This window comes from Monopterus albus, unplaced genomic scaffold (genome assembly GCF_001952655.1).
Source record: "Monopterus albus unplaced genomic scaffold, M_albus_1.0 scaffold237.1, whole genome shotgun sequence".
Lineage (NCBI taxonomy): Eukaryota > Metazoa > Chordata > Actinopteri > Synbranchiformes > Synbranchidae > Monopterus > Monopterus albus.
This window is the reverse complement of record NW_018128117.1, coordinates 221008-244708: the sequence shown is the minus strand read 5'-3', so window position 1 is coordinate 244708 and position 23701 is coordinate 221008. Positions and strand designations below refer to the sequence as shown.

The 23701-nt window shown below is 42.7% G+C and overlaps 2 protein-coding genes across 11 annotated transcripts in view; one reads left to right on the top strand and one right to left on the bottom strand.

Moving 5' to 3' along the window:
• The first annotated feature begins 9 nt into the window (after nt 1–9).
• zar1l (zygote arrest 1-like) lies at nt 10–1629 on the top strand. Its single transcript, XM_020620420.1, has 4 exons — nt 10–591; nt 899–991; nt 1083–1157; nt 1274–1629. Exons 1-4 carry the CDS (start codon nt 10–12, stop codon nt 1415–1417), a joined length of 894 nt encoding a protein of 297 aa, XP_020476076.1. The 3' UTR covers nt 1418–1629.
• A 316-nt stretch (nt 1630–1945) lies between these two features.
• fryb (furry homolog b (Drosophila)) overlaps nt 1946–23701 on the bottom strand; it is a 51318-nt gene continuing 29562 nt past the window's right edge. For 4 of the 10 annotated variants that reach the window (XM_020620418.1, XM_020620409.1, XM_020620415.1 and 1 more), the window contains exons 23-68: nt 23487–23691; nt 23114–23303; nt 22768–22892; nt 21880–21937; nt 21517–21608; nt 21173–21345; nt 20817–20977; nt 20621–20731; nt 20221–20375; nt 19743–19842; nt 19471–19642; nt 18986–19242; nt 18742–18888; nt 18468–18636; nt 18231–18321; nt 17924–18000; nt 16927–17077; nt 16362–16465; nt 15117–15208; nt 14844–14937; nt 14217–14436; nt 13856–14007; nt 13380–13567; nt 13164–13258; nt 12838–13036; nt 12412–12633; nt 11843–12041; nt 11623–11720; nt 11235–11405; nt 10696–10836; nt 10387–10572; nt 10081–10245; nt 9726–9800; nt 9297–9467; nt 9046–9054; nt 8459–8653; nt 8176–8313; nt 7875–8089; nt 7092–7296; nt 6794–6943; nt 6545–6643; nt 6348–6431; nt 6007–6024; nt 5666–5776; nt 5293–5516; nt 1946–4660 (exon numbers count right to left, since the gene is read on the bottom strand). In XM_020620418.1, the coding sequence (XP_020476074.1) occupies nt 4402–4660; nt 5293–5516; nt 5666–5776; nt 6007–6024; nt 6348–6431; nt 6545–6643; nt 6794–6943; nt 7092–7296; nt 7875–8089; nt 8176–8313; nt 8459–8653; nt 9046–9054; nt 9297–9467; nt 9726–9800; nt 10081–10245; nt 10387–10572; nt 10696–10836; nt 11235–11405; nt 11623–11720; nt 11843–12041; nt 12412–12633; nt 12838–13036; nt 13164–13258; nt 13380–13567; nt 13856–14007; nt 14217–14436; nt 14844–14937; nt 15117–15208; nt 16362–16465; nt 16927–17077; nt 17924–18000; nt 18231–18321; nt 18468–18636; nt 18742–18888; nt 18986–19242; nt 19471–19642; nt 19743–19842; nt 20221–20375; nt 20621–20731; nt 20817–20977; nt 21173–21345; nt 21517–21608; nt 21880–21937; nt 22768–22892; nt 23114–23303; nt 23487–23691 (6713 nt within the window). In that variant the 3' untranslated portion in view covers nt 1946–4401. The remainder of the gene's footprint in view (nt 4661–5292; nt 5517–5665; nt 5777–6006; nt 6025–6347; nt 6432–6544; nt 6644–6793; nt 6944–7091; nt 7297–7874; nt 8090–8175; nt 8314–8458; nt 8654–9045; nt 9055–9296; nt 9468–9725; nt 9801–10080; nt 10246–10386; nt 10573–10695; nt 10837–11234; nt 11406–11622; nt 11721–11842; nt 12042–12411; nt 12634–12837; nt 13037–13163; nt 13259–13379; nt 13568–13855; nt 14008–14216; nt 14437–14843; nt 14938–15116; nt 15209–16361; nt 16466–16926; nt 17078–17923; nt 18001–18230; nt 18322–18467; nt 18637–18741; nt 18889–18985; nt 19243–19470; nt 19643–19742; nt 19843–20220; nt 20376–20620; nt 20732–20816; nt 20978–21172; nt 21346–21516; nt 21609–21879; nt 21938–22767; nt 22893–23113; nt 23304–23486; nt 23692–23701) is intronic. The other 6 variants (XM_020620413.1, XM_020620410.1, XM_020620412.1 and 3 more) reach the window with 6 other exon arrangements.

The window sequence follows — 23701 nt, the reverse complement described above, 5'->3', positions numbered from 1 at the left end:
GTATCCAGGATGGAGGGGTTCCTGTCCACGTTTTCACCATACGGGAACCCGGTGTACACTGTCCCGGCTCAGGGCAGCAGCTGGGGAAAGCAAGAGGGCCGTTTCATGACGCCCCAGGGCCTCAGCTACATGGAGCTCTGTAAGGCGATCCTGTCCCAAGTCAGCCCCAGTTTACCCCCTCCACTCAAGAAAGCAAACACGAAGGAGTGCGGCGTGCAAGTGAACGCCAAAGTAGATAAAATCGTTCAGTGCTCGCTGGGTCCCAAAACGCTGTTCGGCCTGGAAAGCGACTATTCTGAGTCCTTGAAGTCTCCTAAGAACCCGAATCTGTTCAAACCAGACGGGAGTGCGCCCTACACCACATCGCCAGTGAGTAATATGCGCTTTCTAAGGCCTGTCTCCATCTACTCGCCGGTGTTTGACCGCAGGAATTTACTGAAGAAACTCGGCGACGACAGTGAAAATAAAAGAGGGGCTGAAGCCACCGGCCAAGTGGAGTCTGACAAGGATGCCGATGCTCAAAACTGCGAGGACCCAGTAAAGGAATTGAAGACTACTTTCCAGCAGCCTTCAAAAGGCTCCAACTTTCAGGTGGGCTCCTGTGTCAAGAAACCTGAAGAGAAAGAACTTTCAATGGGTTCATATTTCCACTGTGATAAATAGCCTTTTGCAGTTATAAACCCACTAAGACCATACAAGTGTTGTTGGCGGTAATGTGATTCAGAAATCTGCGACACACAAGCACAAAACTCAGCTCATGGAGGTCTTAAAATTAGATGTGATACATATACTCTTCAGGATATCATTCAGTATGCCAAAAAAAGCCTACCTTCATCACAGCATAATGCCATGCAGTGTCTCTTCTCTGATTTCTGACAATTTAAAATGTTTTCATTAGTTCCTGGAGCAGAGGTATGGCTTTTTCCACTGCAAAAAGTGCAACATCCGGTGGGAGAGTGCTTATGTATGGTGTATCTCTGGAACCAGTAAAGTAAGTGGTCAGCAGCACTGTATGATTAACAGACACTAGCTTAAGTCAGCATTCATAATACTAACTACAAAAAATGTATAAATCTTGTCAGGTATACTACAAGCAGCTCTGCCGGAAGTGTCAGGTGGGGTTTAACCCCTACAAAGTGGAGCCAATCCTATGCAAGGTACGTTTACTTGTCTTGATCCAGGAGGAAATGTTGTAGAATCAGGTTTTAGGCTTTTTCAGTTTAAGTGTTTCTTCTCCTGCTGTTGCCATTTACTTCCTAATCTTTTGTCCCAGGGTTGCTCTCAGACCTGCTGTAGCTGTGAGAAGAAGCAGAGACACATGAATATGAAGAGGCCTCACCGTCAGGACCTGTGCTGTCGCTGCAAGGGTATGAGGCTGTCTTGTGATGCCACCTACAGCTTCAAATACATTGTCTGAGCTACCCAGGGAGTTCGCTCTGGTCTGGCATCGCCCATTCATCATGTAGATCTGATGGCATTCGTTAACAAGCAGAGGCCACTTGTCTGCAGACGTGCAGTACCTGAATGTGCCACAAATGGAAGATTTGTTTTTCACCCCACTGATCTTGGTGCTTAACTGTTCTTATAAAAAGAAATAAGGTTTATGTAATAAAGAATTTCAAATGTTAAGACATTTTTGTGGACTACACATAAATTTGCACTCGCATTTAAAACCTTGATCTATTGAATCTAACCTGCTACAGTCTTAGAGCTTGGATTTTGACTCCTGCTGCTCGAATGCAGACACTTGACATAAAACAAAAACCTATTGATAAATGGTCTTGACTAAGAAATTGTGTTGATTAAAAAAATCTATGCACAGACTTCACAAACCTCGCTGTTATATGGTCAATTATAACAACAAATGAATATACAGCATGTTTAATTTAAAAATGCACATCCAGTCTGATTAAAATGAAAACTGGTAAGTGAAATGCACAAGAAGCAATTCTGATATGTCTTTATACTTTGTACAGAGCAACTCAAAGCACACTAGTTGTAAAAGTATTTACAAGGTAGAGGAAAAAACTATTCATCTAAAAAGCTTTAAAAATGTGCAATTTCTTGTTTGGCATGCACACACAGGAAAAAAAAAGTACCACATGAGCTCAAAGCTCCCTTTTGTACCTTATACAAACCTTTTGTTAAATATTTCAAACACCATACAGTACACAGAAGATGCATGCATGGCAGTTTGATTTGAGAGAACAGATGTCAATATATAAAACAAGTGATTTATAGCTGATCAAATATAAATAGGAAAAAGACATTTGTACAGCAAAAGGCAAGTGACAGAAAAGACTGACAACAGGAAGTGTTCAACTAGTAGCGCACATTTTTGTTTTTAACGTCAACGAGTGCTGAATATCAGCATTTCCCTTGTATGTAGGGTAACTACAAACCACACACAAACATATGCTACAACAGTTGTGTGCCTGTAACTATTGACAATATAGAGACAAAATGAGTGTATACAGTACATGCACCATCCTCTTGGCATGTGAACACGTTACAGTGTTGGACTGCTATTTCTACAGTGTGTACACTCAATGATGCTACAACTAGCCACAGAGGAGTGTACGCCGCGCACAGATAATGGCATGATTAGTCTACCAATGTTTACAATGGTAGTCAGAGGACAAGCCGGTTCACCGACACAGAATATAAACAGACTGAGGGCAGCATAAGGAATTATGCTTCAATATTCTGCATCTGCTCTTTGTCAGTTTCAGTCAGTCTGGAGACGTCATACTTTTAGGGAGCAAAAGGGTTACTAGTGTACAGTAGAAAGCATTCAACTAGGCCATGCATTGCACAATTCCCTCCAGAGGAGGGCTCAAAACAGTAGATACAATAGGTGAGAAAAGTTACTCCAGCTTCTGGCTTTTCCTTCTTGGAAAAAGTGACAGCCTTTTCTCTCACAGTAACAAAATAAACTTAACTGCCTTTCTAGAACATTTTTTAAAAACTAATACCAAAATTCCATTTAGTGCAATAGCAAAAACTCTACCAGTGCTATTATGTTGTGTCACAAGTGGTGTTTTCACCGTCTCTGGTGATAATACCAGCAAACTGAGTCTTTGCTGAAGGAGGCAGCAACAGTCTGTCAAATTCAGTCAGGTCTTTAGTTCTGCTGGGAAGAAAGTTCAAGCTAAGAGCAGAACGGAGTAGATACTTAATGATGACCTTCAAGCAGGACTCAAATAGGAACACATCCACTGTACAACCTGTAGCTGTAAAGTGAAGCCTGCACTTCAGTAGAATCACATCAGGTATTTATCAGCATACAGTAATTAGTAGTATCCCTTGGGTCCAGTGATACATCCCATTATGTCTGGGATATGATTCACTGTTCTTAAAAGCTTAAAATCTCTAGGTATCTCTGGCATGTCCTCTTCTCCTTTTCACATACAAAGATCTGAGAGTTGGTCAGGAATAGTTACTTTCACATGTCTGGATTCACAGAGGTATAAGCTCTGGTTAAGTTTATGTCTCAGGTCTGAACATCTGATGGTTCAGCATTCAGGAGCCCCCCGACTTTCAGTAGAGGTAAGGCAGCGTGTCCCACCTTTCCCAGGTAACGAGATAAGGGTGTAGTAGCGCCACCAAAGGAGCAACAACAACCCCAAGCTGCAGCCTCTCCTGGGCTGGTGGGAAGGGGTGGGGTAGGTGGAGGAGGTAAAAGGGATGAAGATGGGGCAGGGCCATGGGTGAAGACTGTGTCATGGTCTGGGTGTAGAACTGGAGATGGGTTTGAGTGTTTATATGGAGAACGAGGGAAATGTGGAAGATGTGAGCCTAGAAGGGAAACGGAAGGTGTGTCTCTGTCAGAGTGTGTGAGCAAGTTGGGTTCGGAGGCTACTGTCGGAAGCCTGTTAGATATCAGGTGTTTGTTGCTGTGTAAATGTGACAACGGTGAACTATGTGATAAATGTCCTCTGAGAGGGTAATAAAGGTTAGCATTGAGATCACCCCTCCTTGGCTCTTGTGTATTTGGCAGTGTGAAATTGGATTGCCCTGGTGTGCAGCTATGAGGTGAGAACAGGTCGGGGGGTTTGGGAAAATCAAGCAACAAGGTATCTGAGTCTAGAGTGGATAAGGATGAGGAGAGCAGAGAAAGGTTTGGGTCATGATGTAAATATGGTTGTGGTTCTAGTGTTGGGCAGGCCGGTACGGGGGTACCTGTCTGGAGCCATGCAGCTGGGGAAGTAGAAACACAGGAGGAGGCAGGGGCCATGTATGTGGGTGCTGGGCTTCCTCTGTAAGAGCAAGCTGAGATGGCAGCAAGGGATGTGGAGGTGGTTTTGGAAGGGTCAGTGGTTGCAGTAATGGGGGAGGTAAGGGTGGGGGCGGAGGGGGTGGGGGGCGGGGGGGGGGGGGGGGGGGTCTCCTGAGGTCCTGTCAGAGGCTGGTCCCGGAGGCGCTGGAGTCGGGGAGGTAGGTTGTGACGACCCGGTAACCCTGGGCACGGCGGATCATGTCTCGAATTTCCCCATTGAGTTCCAGCAGCTTGGAGCAGATCAGGCTGAGGTCCTGGCGCGAACCAACCAGGGCAATGGTGCCTGTCTGACCCAGCGTCTGGTGGCGAAAATAGACATTGAGCAATGTCTGGACCTCACTCTCTGAGCTGCCACCGAACACCCCGGTGGGCCATCGCCTCCTGAAAATGATATAAAAGAGCAAGTGTGATATTAGAATATGTCAGATGAATACAAAGAGAGCAACACTCTATGGGTGCACGTGAAGAAAATAACGATGTTGCGTGTGCTCATTTGACAGTGTTCTCAGGCAGCTATTTTCAGGATGAGGGCTACTAACTTTTTAAAGGGAAGAGCAAGAAGAGGTGGTGAAGTCACGCTGATGTATGTTGTGTAAGAATCAAACAGATTTCAAATTAAACCAAATGTTGGGCTTTAATTCATTTCTAATAATAGGACTCAGTGCTGTAGTTATATTAAGCAACTGTTTATTTAACAAACATGTAAGCACAAATCTATCCCATAGTTAATTATACCACTGACTATTCAGGATGAATTACCTTGCAGAAGTACTGTTGCTACTGAAATCACTTCAAGATTACTTGTTTCAATCCAGTTTTCACATACAGCCATCTAACTGATGTTTCAGACTCCTTCCTACTTCCAGACAATTGTGAAATGCACAGAGTAAATATGACACTAGGACATAAATATATCCATATTTAAGGTTATTAAATATCAGTGCAAACTACTTGATATTGATGTAATCTGGCAAACCCCCTAGTTTAGCAGTTTGGTAGACACTGTTACTCACCTGCACTCCTGGATGTAGCGTACAGCTTTGGTGAACTCGTGGTTCCTAAGGCACTCCAGTATGGCCTGCACAGCTGCCTCTGAGGTGGGGAAGCTGGGCACAACCATGGCTGCCACCTGCGTGGTGTGTGCCAAGTGTTTATGTTCTAGGTCGCTTGCTACAGCCACCTCTGCTGCCTGCAGGCTGGACTTCAGATCAGTGAGCTCTCGAGACATGTTCAGCAACTAAAAAATGGAAGGGAAATGTATAGTTGAATGTGGGTGTCTGAGCTTTTATGTCCTAGCAGATGCTAATTTTATAAAGTGATCCAATAATCAGGATTCTCTTCAGAGGCTATTAGTGTGATATCTTTATGAATTATGATTGGGCTCACCTCAGGCACAGAGCTGATGGCATGAACTTGACCAATGAGTGAGCAGTAGGACTGAAAGAGCAGGAGAAGCTGGAAATGCAGCTTGTAGAGCCTCTGACAAAGCTCCAGTTGCTAGAAGACAATAAAGAAATGTGGTCATATTCAGCAGTAGAGAAGAACACACACATACACATGCAATAACATAGTCACACATTCTCAAAAGTACACACCATACATACACACACATGCAAAGGAATACAACACATCACAAGTAGCCTGTGCATAACACGATGGTGCATTTATTTAGGAGGATTCTTAGACAGTGAAGTGAAGAAACTGAAGTAAATAGTAAGATAACTTACTGCAAGAGACTCCATTTGCTAGCGAGAGAGCATGTTAGGGCATCAGAGTGAGATGAGAGGAAGACAAAGTGTCAATAAAACCCATGCATTGCACAGTATAAACCAGCTACTAAAAATTAGTCAACAGTGTGTAAAACCCAGCAACTCAATTAGTCCTTGGTGGCTAGGGAAAAAGTCAGGAGGATTAAATAAATATCACCGCAAACATGCAAAGATTGCAAGCATTTCAAAGAGGCAAACACAAACAGAAATATAAAGCCCAGCTCAGGAGGTTACCTGTATGTTGAGCATGTTTGCCTGTAAATGTAAGATACCTGTTGTAATAAATAAGTTGCCCATACCTTCTCCTCTGAGTCTCCAGGCTGGCAGGTAACCACACTGTCACCAGGGCACCTGGGAAATGTGTCCTTACAGTTTCTCAGCCACTGTAGGAAAAAACAAAGGTGGGGAGAAAAGGGTGAAAAAAACGAGGGTTGGCAAACAGTCTACTAGTCACACAGTTGCATAAAAACTAATTTATCAGTAGTGTAGAAGTTACCGATACAGCTGCCTCCTCTCTGGTGTTGTAGGTGTCCAGGTACTCCTGCAGCTCCAGTACACTGAATTTCATCTTTTCAAGGAGACCATAGGACATGATCTGGAAAGCGAGAATTTAGTCCAGTGCATTAGACTTGTCATACTAAGTCAGCACTAATCTAATTTTCCACTGTTCTCACACACATCGACTAGTCCAACCAACATGCCACAAACATCGGCAAGTCAGTTATGTCTGCCAGCAAATACTCACTGTGTCGGCATCAATGTAGATTGTGGGACAATCTGAACATGTGGTTAGCATCTGCGAGGACCTGAGGAACTTTGATCCGATGCCCCTTAAGCCCTCTCCAAGGTAGGTGGCGACATCAGTTGTCAGGGTGCAGAATTTACCCTGGATGTTCTGTGAAGGAGATTTGAGCAATTATTGTACAGTTGCAAATAAAAACATTCTGGATCTGAGAGTTTATTTGGTGCTTTTAAAAGAAAAAAAAGTCACAAAGAGAAACACAAGGACATACTCGGTGTGATGAAGTGTTAATGTGATTTACCTTAAAGAGAGATGAGAAGACTTGAAAAGTGTATACAGCGCTGGACCCATCTGAGTCTGTCACAAGCTGGTTGATATGACAGCGCCATGCCTCCTCAGCGTCGTCACACACTGTGGGTTGGAAGGCTGCCAAGATGGCAGAGAAAAATGGAGAGGGGGGAGGAGGAAAACCAAGGTCTTCCAAGTCATCTACATCATCACGTAAGCTGTCGCCATGGAAATGAGAAAGAAGTGGGGGCACAAAGGAAACAGGTTTTGATACCTTCCCAAAGGAAAAATGGTTTATACGAACATCATCTGCCCAGCTACCTCATAGGATTATATGAACTGGATAATGTGATTGCTTCTGTGCCATTTCTGATTCAAATAGTATTTGGAAAAAATGAGTAGGAATTATCATGAATATGCAGAACTAATAGGAATGATCTAACAGGAATGATTTAATATGTGAAAAGATAATTGTCTTCAAATAGGGACAATATATGGAAAAAAATAAAAAGTGATATCAAAAAAATAGTGGTCAAAGGCTGAAATTAGTTAGCAGGGATATAATATCATATACAAATTATTCTGCATGCAATCTAATAGCATTATCATTATTTTTGATTAAGGTTTGCATACACGAGAATGGTGCCAGAATATCTGATGTCTCAGATAAATATTTACAGCGCACTTCATTGTTAATAATAGATTATAATAAATGAAATAAGCTGTCAGTCAATCTGCCAGTGAACCAGTATTCTGTTTTGTTTCCTGTTCTTTTGCTCCTGTCTGTCACACTCACCTGGGCAGACAGCTGGGCTCTAGAAACCCCAGCGGTGGTTGACAGTAGTCTGGGTTGAAGTGGCGATCCAGACTGGGCAGCTGATCCTGTGGTTGCCCCGGCAACTCCAGGGTGAAGCTCTCACCACAGTCTGAGCCCTGAGGGAGCTCGTTGGCACTCAGTGACAGCTCATCATCCTGGGCCTGAGTGTCCTCATCCTCACCACACACCCTCACCTGAAGCGACAAAGATATTGCATTTTCCTGAGAATAACAAATGTATCTGTAAGTACATATTTATAACAGTACGTATTATTCCTCACATGTAGGCCACTGTGATCATCATGGAGGGCTCCCTGGCCCGGTGTAGTGGCACTGAGGGACTGTTGGTCGGCAGATGTGTCATAAGAAGTAGATAAAGAATCAGTGTGATTGGTCTCCTCTGATGGAGAAGGGTTAGTCTAGAACAGGAAGACAAATCAAGAATATCTATCATTTTGATTGACTTATTCTGTGAAATTGGGTAATTACTGCTGCAGACATTTACATTTTTCAGGCTTCAGTGGGTATTAATGTCATATTGATCCAACAGTTAAGGCTACATACAAGCTGAGAGTGAGAGAGGCTCTGGCTAGTTGAAGACTCCTCTTCCTCCGAGGACTCATCTGAATCGTGGGGGTCCTCGTGACCCAGACTGGGGGTGCTGCCAGAGTGCTGGCTCTCCTCTAACAGGTCGCCCAGCTCTGTACTATCCAGAGATCGCCGACGCACGCCCCAGTTAAAGTTATCAACGATCTCACCCTAGATAAAACACAAATGCGTTGGATGACAAGAGCAGAGACGATGGTAGCAGTGAATTTAACTGGTGTGAGAAGAACATTTTCATGTTAATATTCAAGATAATGAATGATTGCTTTATAAGAGCATCTGATGGCAAGATGCAAAATGAACTGTTACTGACGGCAAGGAAATATGCTGGAAAGGCTCAAAATAATCACCTTTATGCCGTTAAGACTTTACAATATCATCTATCCTTTAAAAAAGCAATATTGTCATAACTGTAGTTTTGCAACCAAGCTGTTAATGCAAAATAAAGCACAATCCTCATATTTTTTACAGTGGGGAACAAAGGAGCCAGCAACACCACAGTACTAAGAAGAGCTAAGATAAGTGCTTAGTGTGAGAGACCTTACCTGGAGTTCCTAGGCAGCGAGGGGAAGAAAGAGAGAGAGAGAGAGAGAGAGACACAGAGTTAGACAGAAAGAGAGACAAGGAGGGGCAGAGAAAAAGTTCAAATGTATTGATGTTCAAGAAAGACGGCTAGAAAAAAATGATACACACACAAACACAGTAAAGATAAAAGAGAAGGAAAGAGACGGCTTCTTCACAATGTACACTGTAATTAAGTGACCATGGGTGAAATACAATGATATATAAATCTCACCTCTCCATCCTCCAGCTCCACATCTAGGAAGTCAAAGTCTCGGAAAACCCTGAACTGCTGCTCACTGGCGGTGTCGTCTAGCGTGTCCTCTCTGGTTCCACCTTCCTCTGATGACACACCACTCTCCCGCACCTCCATCATGTCCAAGTCACCGCACGATGAGAAGATCACCTGGCAAAAAGGAACAAAAAAGGCATTTACACTCATCAAACAGCTAGTGAAGCTTACATGAAAACATCAACTTCCTTACAAGACTGAGGCCTTACTCTCCATAAACATCTGGAGAGATTGGAGGACCTTGCCAAGGCTAACAATTTTTACCAAGAGAAAATGGAGTACAATGTGTTTAAAACAAAAGTGACCTAAACCATTTAGCTGATTTTTGCCAATAGTAAATAAGTAAGCAATAAAGGTCTAGAGGTAGCTTACAGATGGGTTCTTAGTGAGTCCAACTTCTTGTCCACAAAGAGACAAAACATTCACCAGCTTCTCTCTGGTTCTTTTCTGTATGTAGGAGAAAGACAGCAAGAAGTAAAAGAGTATTTATCAGAAAGTGGACATATAAACTCTATTACATGTGGGACTGTCCCTTTACACTTTCTGTTAATTAAGCATTTACATAGACACAAAGTTTAACAAAAAAGGGTAGGTGCCAGTTTATTATTGGATATATCAAATCATAGGAGCTCTGTTTGTTTGTGGCTGTCATAATATTGCAGTTCAACTGTGACAGGTGTATTATTTCTGATATGGCAACACCTTCCTGGTATGGGGGTAACCCCACCTGAGATGACTGTGGTCGTCTCCAGCTGACAGGCACCAGGATGGTGTTGGAGTTGGATCCAGATGATGTGGAGGAAGTACTGCGTGTTACAGCCATGGCCCTGGCCTTCCCCTCTCTAACCCCTGAGCCCTGGAGCGCATCATACCGGCGCCCAATCACTGGAGTCTGTAAATAAAATGATGAATGGTTTGAATATGACAAGCATTTATGACACGTAGTTTTCTTTCATCCCTGAAACAGTGTCAAAAGATGTGCGCTGTTAAGTGTCCACTTAAGAATGTAAGTTTTATCCTGTTGCTTCCTCACCTCAGAGATGTCAAAGGTGAATTCCAGTGTTTTCCCAGGCAACGCTTTGGCTGAACCATCCCACACCCTGCTCACCTCTAGGTTGGAGAGGTCACCCTGTGTGTGGCCGTACACTGGATGAACCAGGCTGGCAGAGCGTGACACCACCAGCTTCAGGATGTTCAGAGCATCCTTCCAGTGTACTGTCTGTGGATTGCATGTTAAATACAGTATAAGAGAAAGAGCAGTGCATACTTTATAGTTCACAGTAAGCACACAAAATAGTACAGTATAAGCTTCAGCTAACACAAAGTGGTTTAGGACATTTACCTGGACAAACTTCTCAATGGTCTTCATGACATCAGCATTGAACTGTCTAACTTGTACAGCAGTCAGGTCCATGTGGCTCAGCAGGCAGTAGATGATCTGGAGTAGAGACTGCTGCATACTGGGAAGGCCCTTATCCAGCAGCTAACAAACAGAGAGAGACATTCAATGAATGACAAAGCATGCAACCACAACATGGATCGTGCTTAGGGGCAAAGTCAATGAGTGTATGGCCAATATATCAGTAAACTGCAGGGATTATCCTTTGCCAGTAGCTAGATGAACCCACTCTGCATCTGTGGACCACTTAGTAGCTGTCATCACATCAAAAACACCATCAACCTTCAATGAAACTATCCTCCAAACTTAATGCAATGAGCTGAGCCTAATACTTGTAGCGTATCCTTATAGCCAAACTGGGAGAACGCTAACCATGTCAACCTATGCTGAGAAAGAAAAAAGGTGGTCAGACCTCACTGTCCCCTTTTAGACAACCAGGGTCGCTCTACAAACACATGCAACTCATACTTATTTGCACATACCTCAGTCATATAGGTGACCATGTTGAGTGTGATGTCAGAGAAAGCCTCATGGAGGTAACGGCAAACCACACTGACCCAGGAGAATGGGTCCCGTGTGTAGGAACGTGTCTTATAGAGAGTCATCACATGGGCTAAATGGGATAGCTTTGTGTTCTTCTCCTCCAAACACACCTGAGAGAGGGAAAGATGAAACATGAGAGAGAGTAAAAGGTAGAAAGTGGACTGCTTTTTAACTACAATGTGAGAAACTTTCATCTCTTTTCTGTGCACATTTGTTTCTCATAGCTTTTTTCAGAAAAACTGGCTTTAATGCCTAATAAAGCCCAGTCTAATCTAAAATAAACTGAACTAAACCAAAGGAAACTAGACTGAGAAGAATTCTATGTACCTGTGCGATCCTCTCAGCACTCTCCTTACAAAACTGTGTTGGGTGGCCAAAGTGTTGCACGAGGTGAGGCAGCAGACACAGCACATTCAAAGGGAAACCTGCATACACAGAAGTGGCTGACCTTAAACACCACTCAGTATCAGTGACCAGGCAACCAAAACTCTAAAGGATGCTAAAATGATAAAAAAAAATGCAAATGACAGGGATGCCCAGTTCCTACCTATCGACTGTGAGCTGTCAATGACAGGCACACGGGAGACCGGTGTCAGCTGGCAGAAGAGCTGTAAGGTGAGGTCACAAGTGGCCTGTGAGGTAAACCCCTTCAGCAAAAGCTGCTGAATCCCAGAGAAGCCGCTCCACTTCAGCTGAGCCTGCAGCTTCTCTAGGCGCTCACGGTTCTCCGCTCTGTCTAAGGGCACCTGGGAAATAAGAGTTTTAGTTTAACTGAAGCAGGAAGTCGGCTACAAGATTTAGTGTCTGCCTTAAACGCATGAGGAAGTCCTCAGGCATTTGTACTGTCTTTCACAGGGTGGCAGATAAGCCCAGTTAAAATGAATCTGCTGAGCGCTGACAGATTTTCCCTCCATTCTCTTTATGTATATGTTGAGAACTAGTTTTAAAATATAATAAATATAACAACATTTAGCTGTGCTAGAAAGAATGTGAAATGTTTTGGTCCAGTAAGGGTCCTGAGAAAAGGTGTGCACTCTTCTGCTTCTAGTTTATCTCTGTTGTATCTTGTGATTCTACAGTTTTCATAACTTTCCCTCTACTTTTCATCTCATCTACCTTTGACAGCAGCTTGTGAATGAGGCGAAGTGACATCTGATATTCAAACTCAAAGTCTGACTCCATAAGTGACACCGCCACCCAGAAGACTGTGGCCAGTATTGATGAAGGATGGGAGACATGGGCAGGATCCGACAGAACACTGGGGTCAATACGATTGGTTGATGACGTGCAGGAGCCGGGAGACCTTCCTGTTCGGGCAAGGCCGTGACTGTTGCAGGCCTGTAGGTTAAAAATGAACAGATCGAATACATCATCATTGTCCCACTACTGCAGAAAACTTGTCTTTGTTCACTGTTAAAGTCTCACCATAGTTGTTATTCTTTTGGAACAGATCAGCTACAGACATATTATCAGCATATAACAGTTCAAAACACAACACGAATGAGTGAGATATACTATGTTCAACAAGTTCTCTTTTCTTGCCTGTATGCGATCCAGAGTTGCACTGCGAGGAGGATCACTTGATGGGTTGCCACACTCGCCAAATTTCTTAGGGACAGAGTAGGAACGCTGGTGGCGTTGTGACGACAGACCAACAAATCCCGGGCCAGGAAAGTTCAACTGCCCTGTACTCTTTCTATTCATCAGTTTGTCACTAGTTACGAAGTCTGGTGAGGACGTCCTGTGAATCAAAGACAGCAACCGTGGCTAAGCTTATACAGTATGGGTTGAATATGGTGTCCATGTGTCAAATCACTAGAAGTTTTCAATTGCTAGGCTGAATAAATTCAAAATTTTCAGAGCCCTACCTGGTTAGAGCTGCCATAAGGTCGCTGTTTTTCAGACATTCAGCTAGATTCACCACCACTGACTCCAGTGTTAACAGCACCTCCATAACATAGCCCTGAAACACACATAAACACAAAGCACACACATCAGCACAGTAAAAGGGTGTAAGGTGTTGGAAGAGTTGTCTTATATACTGTCTCCAGTCCAACAGATGTGTCGTTCTTGCTCCCTCTCACCTGCACCTCATCTCCGTGTTCTCCCACCACTTCAACGAGGCGTGAGACCAGGTCAGAGACAGCATGGTTATTGATAGGCTGTTTGAGGGCTCTAAAGATCTGGAAAGAGCGGCCAGCGTAGTGACGTGAGGAGCTGCACAGAGCTGTCTGTAAAGCCACATCGCTCAGCTGCTGCTCCAAGTGGAAATCTGTGTAAACAGATGGGTACAAAGACACATAAAGATGCACACAAACACTCATAAATGTTTGTCAGCATTGCTACGTTTGTGGTGATAAGGGAAATTACTTGTAACAAATGATATAATCTTTGAGAAGACTGGCAGTCTTTATTATGCACTGCTTGATTTTTCATGAAATCTGGAGGATAGCGTCATAGCAGACAAGGGAGAGGTCCTGTATGTAAATCATAAGGGAGTAAGGGAGACCTGATACTGCTGTTAATCAGTGAAAGACATTTAACATGAGTGTTGTCGCACCTGACTTTGACTCTTTGAAGACAGAGACGACATGGCGTAGGAAGTTGGAGAGCTGCTCAGTACTCTTGGAGTTGGGGTTCTTTGGTGTGATGTCCTCATGCACCCACAGTGGCCCAAATGCTCTGAGCAAGAACAACACAGTACTCCAGGCACTGTACACCCACCACCAATAGCACCACATATGTGTTACACAAGCACTTACATGAAGTATGTGCCCAGAGTGTACTAGAGTGAGACTGTCTCTCTCTCTCTCTCTCTCACACACACACACACTTTACACACACCAACTCGAATATTATGTACTGCAAAATACAGCAGTGGCACATCTAGAATGGCAAAATAGCAGCAGAGGTGTGAATACCTGGTGGAGAGAAATTCAATGAGTTTGCTTGTCTTCTCATCAGTCTCATTGGGCGTATCTTCAAGGTCCTCCAGGTCATCAGGTGTCACAAGAGGCAAATTTCCAACACTGCCCGCAGTGCTGCCACCACCTAAACTGGCAGAGGAAGAATTGGAGGTGGAGCTGAGGCCAGAGTCCACCACTGAGGATGTCTGCCACTCTCGCAGGAAGTCAGGCACGTCTGAGGGGAAGATGGTGATAGAATATATGGAGTTATGCGTATTCTTACTATATTACTCCGCAGCATTATCACTTTGTGCCCAGAACATCATTAAGGACACTTCACACCCATGACGTTCACTCTTTGAACTGCTGCCGTCAGGTAAACGGTTCAGAGCCATCAAATCAAGGTCTGTTGTTTATTTCGTTTTTCTAGCGGTTAAGTGGTTTATATGATCTTATTTCATATGTTGTGGTTTTTTCTATTGCTGTACCGACTGGAGGTCACTCAAAAATTTTGTTGTACGTGTTAAAATGACAATAAAGGATTATCTTATCTTTATGTACTGTAATGTTTCGTTTCTCTACACTGGTAAATGTCACGGGGTTAATACATGTGTGTATGCAAGTCGAGTATGTTCTACTTACGTGACTGCTGGTACTCTGTGTGGTAGTTGGACTTAATGGTGAGAGTCTTGTTGTCACTGATCTCTCTCGTCAGCATAAGAATGGAGGCTATTACCTGGAAACAAAAAGGAGGGTTTCTTCAGTGGCAAGAGAAATCTGTCCAAAGTGCTTTTGATGAGTGTATGATTTCATTTCTGAATTAATACATTTCCATTGCTACTATAGGCAATGTAATATTAATTCAGCTTAAAATGGCATAATAATGACAACAAGTATTTACAATTCCACTCTGACCTGGAAGTTGTTGTTGCATGAGAGGGCAATGAGGAGGTGGAGGAGGAGACGTCTGCTGTGTTCATAGACTTCTGGTCTGTAGTGGTCCAGACCTGGTCAATAAAACACAACAATGGGATTAGGATTCTGCAGACAAAGCAGAATGCAGATTATATGAGAACAGAAGAATATACAGTAGATACATAAAAAGAAGAATAACACTATGAAACAGCTACATGCCCTGGTCATTCTTCTTTTTAGATTCTGATTAGCTTGTAGTGATGCTGACATTTAACCTCTTTTGCTGTAAATACAAGTTTGAGTTTTGGAATAAAATATATTAAGGGAATTCAAATATTATTATATAATATTATAATTAACAGTTATAAAAAAATCATGAAATAATACAACATGGACTTCACTGCACATGGTAACACTGACTGGATGATAATGAACAGCTGGAGAGCTAGTATGCTGAATAAGCAGACTCACTAATAATACATTTCTGCATAGCTGAGAGGAGGCATTTGTCCCCATCACAAGAGAATAGTTTGTCCTGAACGTTTTTGTGAAATGGAGATAAAACCTCACAGTGTCAGGTGATGAGCTCCCTGGACATCACAGAAAATAATTTACAGTTAAAAAAAAATCATGAAATAATACAACATGGACTTCACTGCACATGGTAACACTGACTGGATGATAATGAACAGCTGGAGAGCTAGTATGCTGAATAAGCAGACTCACTAATAATACATTTCTGCATAGCTGAGAGGAGGCATTTGTCCCCATCACAAGAGAATAGTTTGTCCTGAACGTTTTTGTGAAATGGAGATAAAACCTCACAGTGTCAGGTGATGAGCTCCCTGGACATCACAGAAAATACCTACACCTTCAAAGTTATTTTTGTGTGTGTGTGTGTGCTGAGGTATAAACAGCAAGGACAGTGAACAAGGATGACAGATCTTATCTTTTTTTTTTAGTTATTTGAAGTCTATGTAATGTTTCCTCACGGGGAGATAAGAGTAAGAGAGGCTGAGGAACTTGCCTGAGTGTAAAAGTTCAGTTTTTTACAAAGTATTATTGCACACGTGAAAATACATGTGATCAAAAACGGGCATGACAAGTTGCATATTTTATAGATGACATTCAAACTGTGTGTGCACCTTCCTTGCCCTGTCTTGTTCCAGGAAAAATAAGATAAAAGCTGCACCTGTGATAACAGAAAGGTAGACTAAAGTGCATGTGTGTGTTATGCATGCCTACCCAAGAAGAGAGCATGTAGGAGCAGGGGCAGGTGTAAAGCCCAGTCTTCTCTCACGCTGTGGTCCACCACCATTTCAGTCATAAAGATCACTGCAATGTTACACCTGAGGACCGACACACATATATAAACTGTATGAGAGCACAATAAAATCAACAATATTTGCTCCTTCCATGGACTGTGGGATGCTGAAGAGCAGCACGATCATCCTGTAAGGTTTGGTGCCCTGGTGTCACTGTGGACTATGCTTTTTGATTATGTTCTCTGATCTGTCAGTATAAAGTGGCCATAAGAAACAAATTCCATCCTCCAATCAAATGAATAAATGAAAAAGTTAAAGACAAGAACATTCAAGATAAAACCTGTAATCCTTATTGGTTTTACCTTATTACTTTACATCAAGAGGATCTACATCCTAAATGGAACCTGAATCTCTTTTTTTATCTCATTTTAAATAATGAAATTTCGATTCATCTCCGAGCCAGTTTTCTGTGTGTGATTTCTGTGGTTGTTTCAGATTATGCCATATGTACCTTGTGTGTCCATCTTACGTTTGTTTGTGTATACCTATGCAGTGGTCCTCTAGGTGTGATGGTTTCTGGAAGGTAGTCGACCAGAGGAGCCCAGCAGCCTCCGTTAACGGGCATAGGTAACGGCTGAGGACGGTTGGTCTCCAGAACTCCCAGCAGCCAGCCAGCATATGGTGGCAGTGGGTCAGCTACAAAACAGACCAATCCCAAGATAAGACAATAAAAATATATTTAAAAATATATCCCGTACATATGTTTTCTGAACTGTAGTTACAGCTATTCAAAAAGCACTGACCAGAGATTGTTGAGAAAAAAGTCCTCAGTGACAAACAGCTAACAACAGTAACGTAAGCAGCTCTTGACATTACAAATATACTTCCATTCAACAACATTTTAATACTGTATACAAGTCTAGACATACTTGATTTTTACACATAATGCTACAGAAGTGAAATAAGGCAAAGAAAGATTTTCACTGATGTTTACTGACATTTTGGTACAAACAGAATCTATTGAAATGTAATGCCTGTAATCTGACTGTGGTTCAGTGAAAGTCTGTACCCATGTAGCCAGTTTAAAGGAAAGATGTGATATCTGTTGTTATTTGTTAAGAGCCTAAAGCTCGCTAATTAACACACAATTAACCATTTACCTGCAATTATGGGCTTGGAACGAGTACCCAGACAACCAGCACGTACCCTAATAAACAATTTTGTTTGTGCAGATTAAACAAGAGATATAACATGTTAATCACTGAGCTTTAGAGCAGGTGATAGGCAGCTTTTGTTGCCCCTGTTTGCCACGGTTTCCAGTCTTTGTGCAGTAGTGTAGTGTGTGATTATAGTGTGTTTATTGGTGGAATATTTTAAAAGTTAATGCACTGTTACTTTTTTCATGAATGTCTCAAGAAGACTGGAAGGAAGAATCCATGTCGTGGTGCTCTTACAAATAAACAGCTGTGAGTACTTGCTGGACAAGTCCAGTCCAGCAAGTACTATAAGCCCGTTTACTTTCACGAGTCCCAAGACACTTACTCTTTTCATCCTCATAGGATGAGCCTCCAGAGCTGTTGCTGTAGCGAGATTCTAGTCTGTTGTGAGCCCTGGCCCTGCTGAAACAAAATGCAGGACATTTAAAGTGAAAGTCAGTCTTCAAAATAACACATTCTTATTCAATGACTGAAAAGTCTGAAAGTCATATTTACATATGCTTATATTTGCTTTGTACCCATATTCTAACCTCTTGAAACACTGGTGAATTCTGAATGAAACACATCACTGTAACAGCATGCAGAACTTTTTTTTGACAAATCTTATTCAGCACAAATGTACTGATACTGACCGGTCGTCACTATCTCTGACCAGCTTGTTGTCATCTGTGTCTGGCAGATTTTCCTGACCAGCCACCACAGTGTTGCTGCTGGAGGTGGTGCCTGCACGTAAGAAACATTAGAGAAAATCTTCAAAAACACAGTACAGTCGCCCATCAGTCATATAAAAAGCTGTCAGGTTTAAACTGACAGTCAGTGTTGGGATGAAAGTATCATTTGACACCACAGAGTAAGACAGGAACTCTCACCTGTCTGTGAGACGGAGGCTTTGTTGCTAGCAGCGAAACGATAGAAGGGAGGATTGTCACAGTGCAGGACCACAGGGTTGACTGGGTCAGTCTGCTGTAACTCAAACAGGAGCTCCTCCATAGTCTGGATGGTGTTATTGCGACACAAGTAGATCACCACCTTCTTGATCTAAAATAGATACAAATGTACAGTATTAATTGGTTTACTGCACATTATCTCTGCATATTTGTTACGATAACTTGGAGCATGCCTGTATTTACAGGCTAAACGTACATAAGGCAATAGTGTGGTATCACTGCTGACTCCACACAGGCTGATAAGGAACTGCAGCGTGATCCGTAAGTTGTTGCTCCATCGCTCATTAGTCACCAGAGCGTTCCAGGCATTTTCAATCTCTGGGCCAGGAACCTCGTCTCCGTACTGACAACATAAAGAAAAAAACTTCAGTAGAAAGACAGGAGATGTTATTGAGAGAGAAAGAGTAATTTCATGAACCAGTACAAATGTGGTTTTCTACCTTAGCAGTCATAAACACGAGGTTGTTGAGTACCAGTGAGGTCGCCTGCAAGGAGCCCCAGCCGTTACCCCTCAGACTGGGACAAAAACCCAGACCCTGCGCCTGACTGCGAGGCTCCTCCTCTGGTGTGCAGGGGCTCGAGGCAGGGGGTAAAAGCCCTGTGTCCAGCAACTCAATGTTACTAAGCCAGGGTAGCAGGTAGGATAGCATGATCTGTCTGCCATTGGGGTGGGTGGTTGGGAAACGTTGGCTCACCTCTGCATGGGCAAAAAAAAAAAGGTAGAGAAATATAAAAGGTTGGGGAGTGGAGTAGAGTTCTTATTTACACGTACAATTAGGATGGACTGTTCTCCACAAAATAAATGTCATACATTTCTAGTCTTGTCCCTGTTTTCTGAACTTGAAGTTTTCCCACATCTTGTACTATGGGACAAAAAAGTGTCTGCACACAACCTCTGCACATACTTAACAACTAAAATATATACCTGAGAACAGAGGCAGAGTGAGCTCTGGGTACATGCTGGCCAGCTGGATGGAGAGCTGAGACAGGTTGACGCTGTAGAGGGGAGGCAGGGGGCCATGTGTTCCATACAAAATATTACCAGGCTTCTGTTCCACCATACGTTTGGAGTACGCACACAGCTTCGTCTCCAGCACCTGCAGACATATTGTATAACAGTCAAAACACTTGAGTGTCTTTTCCACTTCTTGCATTCGATAAATGTTTATCATTTGTGTGCTCTATGTGTAAATGTACCTGTATCAGCTGCATGGATATCTCATATATCTCTCTGCTGGTGTCTGAGGCTTTGAACAGCACCAGGTTGAGCAAGGTCACCAGGTCACAGGGATAATTCCTGTAAATACAAGTAGAAATGGTCACTGGTAAACGGCAACAAAAATAGATTCAGTGATTGTTAACAAATGTGTGGACGATAGCAGGGTGAAGATTGTGTATACCCTATGTACACTGCATGATTTCATTAGTTTAACTGTAGCTGAGATAATACCTCCCATAAGTCTAATAAAACCAGCCTTTTGTAAATATGTATTATTTAAAATAAACTGCATAGGGCATCAACCTTTTTAAATATGTTATTTTAATAACAACAATTTATCAGTCCCCAAAGGGAAATTTTATTTTTACTTAAACTCTTTACATGGAGGTCAGAAGCTTGGTTCCCCTGTAGATCTCCAGTAGTAGGGCAGATTCTAAGCAGTGCATGATTCGCTACCTGTTACCACAGACGGTGGCGATGGCCTTGAAGCAGCCTGATGCCAGCTGGTACGATCCAGTGAAACAGCGGTCCACAGCCCAGTTGAACAAATTGATTTGGTCCGGGTTCAGTTCTAAGAGCAGAATCACCACCTCACACCCGAGACGGTGCACCTAGAGCAAACACGTTATCATGTAGAGGGACTAATCCACAGATAGGAAATAACACACATTGACCAACAGTATACAGAAAAAGTGAGATTTCAACAATAATTTTTTTAAGGTAAGCTAAAGTATTGAAACATAATATCAGAAATGTTTAAACATAAATAGATGAATTGAGCAGAGTCTAGTTTCAGGAAAAAAAAACACAGAAAGCTCCTGTGCAGTAAGTTAAAGGCATCCCAGAGTTAACCTACTCGTAAGTCATGGCAGGCCAAGATGTTGTCAAGCCATTTGTAGAGATAGCCGTCAGTAGAGAGACCCACGTTGTCAAACACTGGACCACAACACAGAACTGCTGACATAGCCTAGATGACAAAGGTTGCATATAGTTAATGCCAAGGCCTCTGTAAAATACAACAGAATAACTCCTGGAGTGTGGGCAGTGCCAACCTTGAGAGCACAGTACTGGTAGCGAGAGATCTGGTGGTTGCGGTCACTGTAACGATCTAGTGGAGTGAACATAACACTGAAGGGTCCAGCCCATTGGCTGAAGAGGATGAAGAGGTGGTGTCTCAGAGACTGCTGAGGGAAGAGGAAGCGCCTGTGGTGGACTGCACAGATGTAAGTGTGAGACAGAGACATGGAAGGTCAAACAAGAGACGGACATCTATATAATTTTAAATTTACAGTTGTTATCTTTGGGCTTTTTTATTGACTGGCATGGTTTAGTCTGGGGCTGAGGAGCACTGCTAAAGCCAAGGATACTACATCTATCTACTACTACTGAAAGACTAATGTATATTTACCAGGAACACACTGGATCAGATTAGCCACCATCCCGCTGAAATGTGCTCTGATGTCTTTAAGCACATCCAGCTCCTTCTCATTCTCTGCCTCCAGAAGCATTCGGGTTAGATCTACATACTCAAGGAACAAGGCGCCTAGTGCCAGGGAGTCACGCTCCAGGGCTCCGTTGGTGCTGTGGAGGAGGAGAAGAGAATCTGATATTGGAACTCACAGAGATCATCTTTTCTGTCAAATCGGGAAGTTTACATGTTACTGGGAAAACTGTGAATTATTACAAATAGGTTTGCATAAGATCAAGTGCATAAGAATAGACCAAAACAAATAGATGAAATGCGCGCACTACCTGTCACTGATAACTCCTGCATTAGCCAACAGTTCAAAGATCCGCAGCAGCTGCAGCCTGAGAAGATCCCTCCTCTCTCTACGCTTCTTGTTCTGAAAGCACAGACAGTTTTTCAATTTACTGCCACTGTATATTAGCGTATGATCAACACACACCACATCTTCAAGTCCTTAAACAATGTTAATTCTGTAGCTGAAATTATAAAAAAGTATGTTAATATATGTTAAAATAAAAAGCAAACTAACTTCACATCAGCAGTACAAATAATCCCGAAGTCCATCAGGAGTGTATTTTCATAATTTCCTGTTAAAATATAATTCTGTTTCTGTGCTGTCAGTATGTTTCTGTGTGTGTGTGTGTTACCTCAGGCCTACGTTCCAGGGCTTCCTTCATCAGCGGATGGAGCTCTTCAACTAGCTCCCTGTAGACACATAGGATCACAAGAGGGGGCAACCAGTTAACTGTCTCATTGCTGAGTTGATGAGACAGACCTAATCTTTCTTCCTTATAGATTGAGGATGATCTGACTCGAAGGAACAGAACGGTTTGTAACAGATATCAGTGTTATGCAACCCAAATGCCACATACCCTAAAAACACTAATCCTAACACAAGCAACGCTAACCTTTAGCTCTTTACTAACAGTGAACTACCTTTTGGAAAACATTTCAGGTTAAAAATAGATGATTTCTTTTAAAATGAGGTGTCTCTGTTTCACAATGGAACCTCTGTACTTTGACAGAATGCAATACATCTCTCTCTCTCTCTCTCTCTCTCTAAGAATTCCCCTGTAAATCAGTGCTGCATTTTTCTTCTGCCTTGAATGTCAGAGAGGCATGCAGCGGATTTAGAGCAGAGAATGTACAGACAGATGGGAATGAGTAACATATGAAGGCAGCGTAAAAAGCAGCTACTGAATAATGCCTCTCATATGTAAGATAAAAAGACAAATCTAGTGTATCATGCATTTGCTGTTGTATTCTCAATCTCTCCACTGTTCTCCATTCACGCTCTATGTGTTTATTCTTTGCCAAAGCAAACAACGGGCCTGGGTCACATAGCAATAGCAAACAACTGCTTTGTGACTCTTGAACAGTCATCTGAGGATTAAATTATGAACTAGTTTTCACAATAAGATAATTATTTGGAATTTTAAAACATACATAAAAACAATATTTAGCACCTAAGATATAAGATCCAAGTTGTGTGTGTTAATGTAGGCGTGTATTTATGCATTATCCTGTTACAGTACCTGAAGACCAGAGCATTTGTGGATCCAAACCCCAGCACCAGGGACTCTGTAATCTCCAAACTCTCAGCTCTCATCAGTGGGACAAGCTGCTTTAAAAGCCAGGCCACTGAGGGAGTGCCTATCACCTAAAAAAAAAAAAAAAGACATCAGAATGACACATACAAAACCATCCGTCACGACTTCTGGACATTTTAGAGACTAACCAATTGACCGATTGAAAAAGTAATGGGAATAATCAGTAATAAAAATCATCATTAGTGTCAGGATGTGGAAACGATACAGTGATGCCAAACATTTCTAGACTTCCAAGATTTGATAATGATCTTTTTTCAGCACAAACGCACACCTTGTTGTCGTAGGTGACGCTGCCGTCTGGTGTGGTGGCTGTGATCTCCGGTGTGGAAGCTCTGAGGTGACCGGGGGACATGATGCTTGGCTTAGCCACACCCAGACACAGGATCAGGTAATTCCGCCACAGTGAGATGTAGCTGTCGCTGGAGCCTGCTGTGCTGGTCTTTTTAGCATTCACTGGGCTGCTGTAGAAAGAGGTGAAAAACAAGAATAAACATTTTTCATAGATGTTTTTCACTTGTTGTATGTGGTCATTCTATGGCCGCAGACATTTTGCAGGGCACTCTTGATCATTTTTGCTATTTTGGTTATTTAAGTAACAGTTACATTGCTGAAAAGTACAGTATAAGTAATGTGTATTCTTGTACTTGGGGTCAACCAGTGGCAGTAGCAGCTGCAGCCTTGTGAAAGCATAGGGCCATGCATATCCCAGGGCGGTGGGACAGTGTTTGGGAAGGTGCTCCTGTCGTAAGAAGATGTGCAGACAGAGCACCCACGGGTCCTTCAGACACTGGGCAAAAATCCAGACATGGCTCGGGCTCTTCACATCGTAGGAGCTGCTCACCAGTCGAGGCGTCCACTC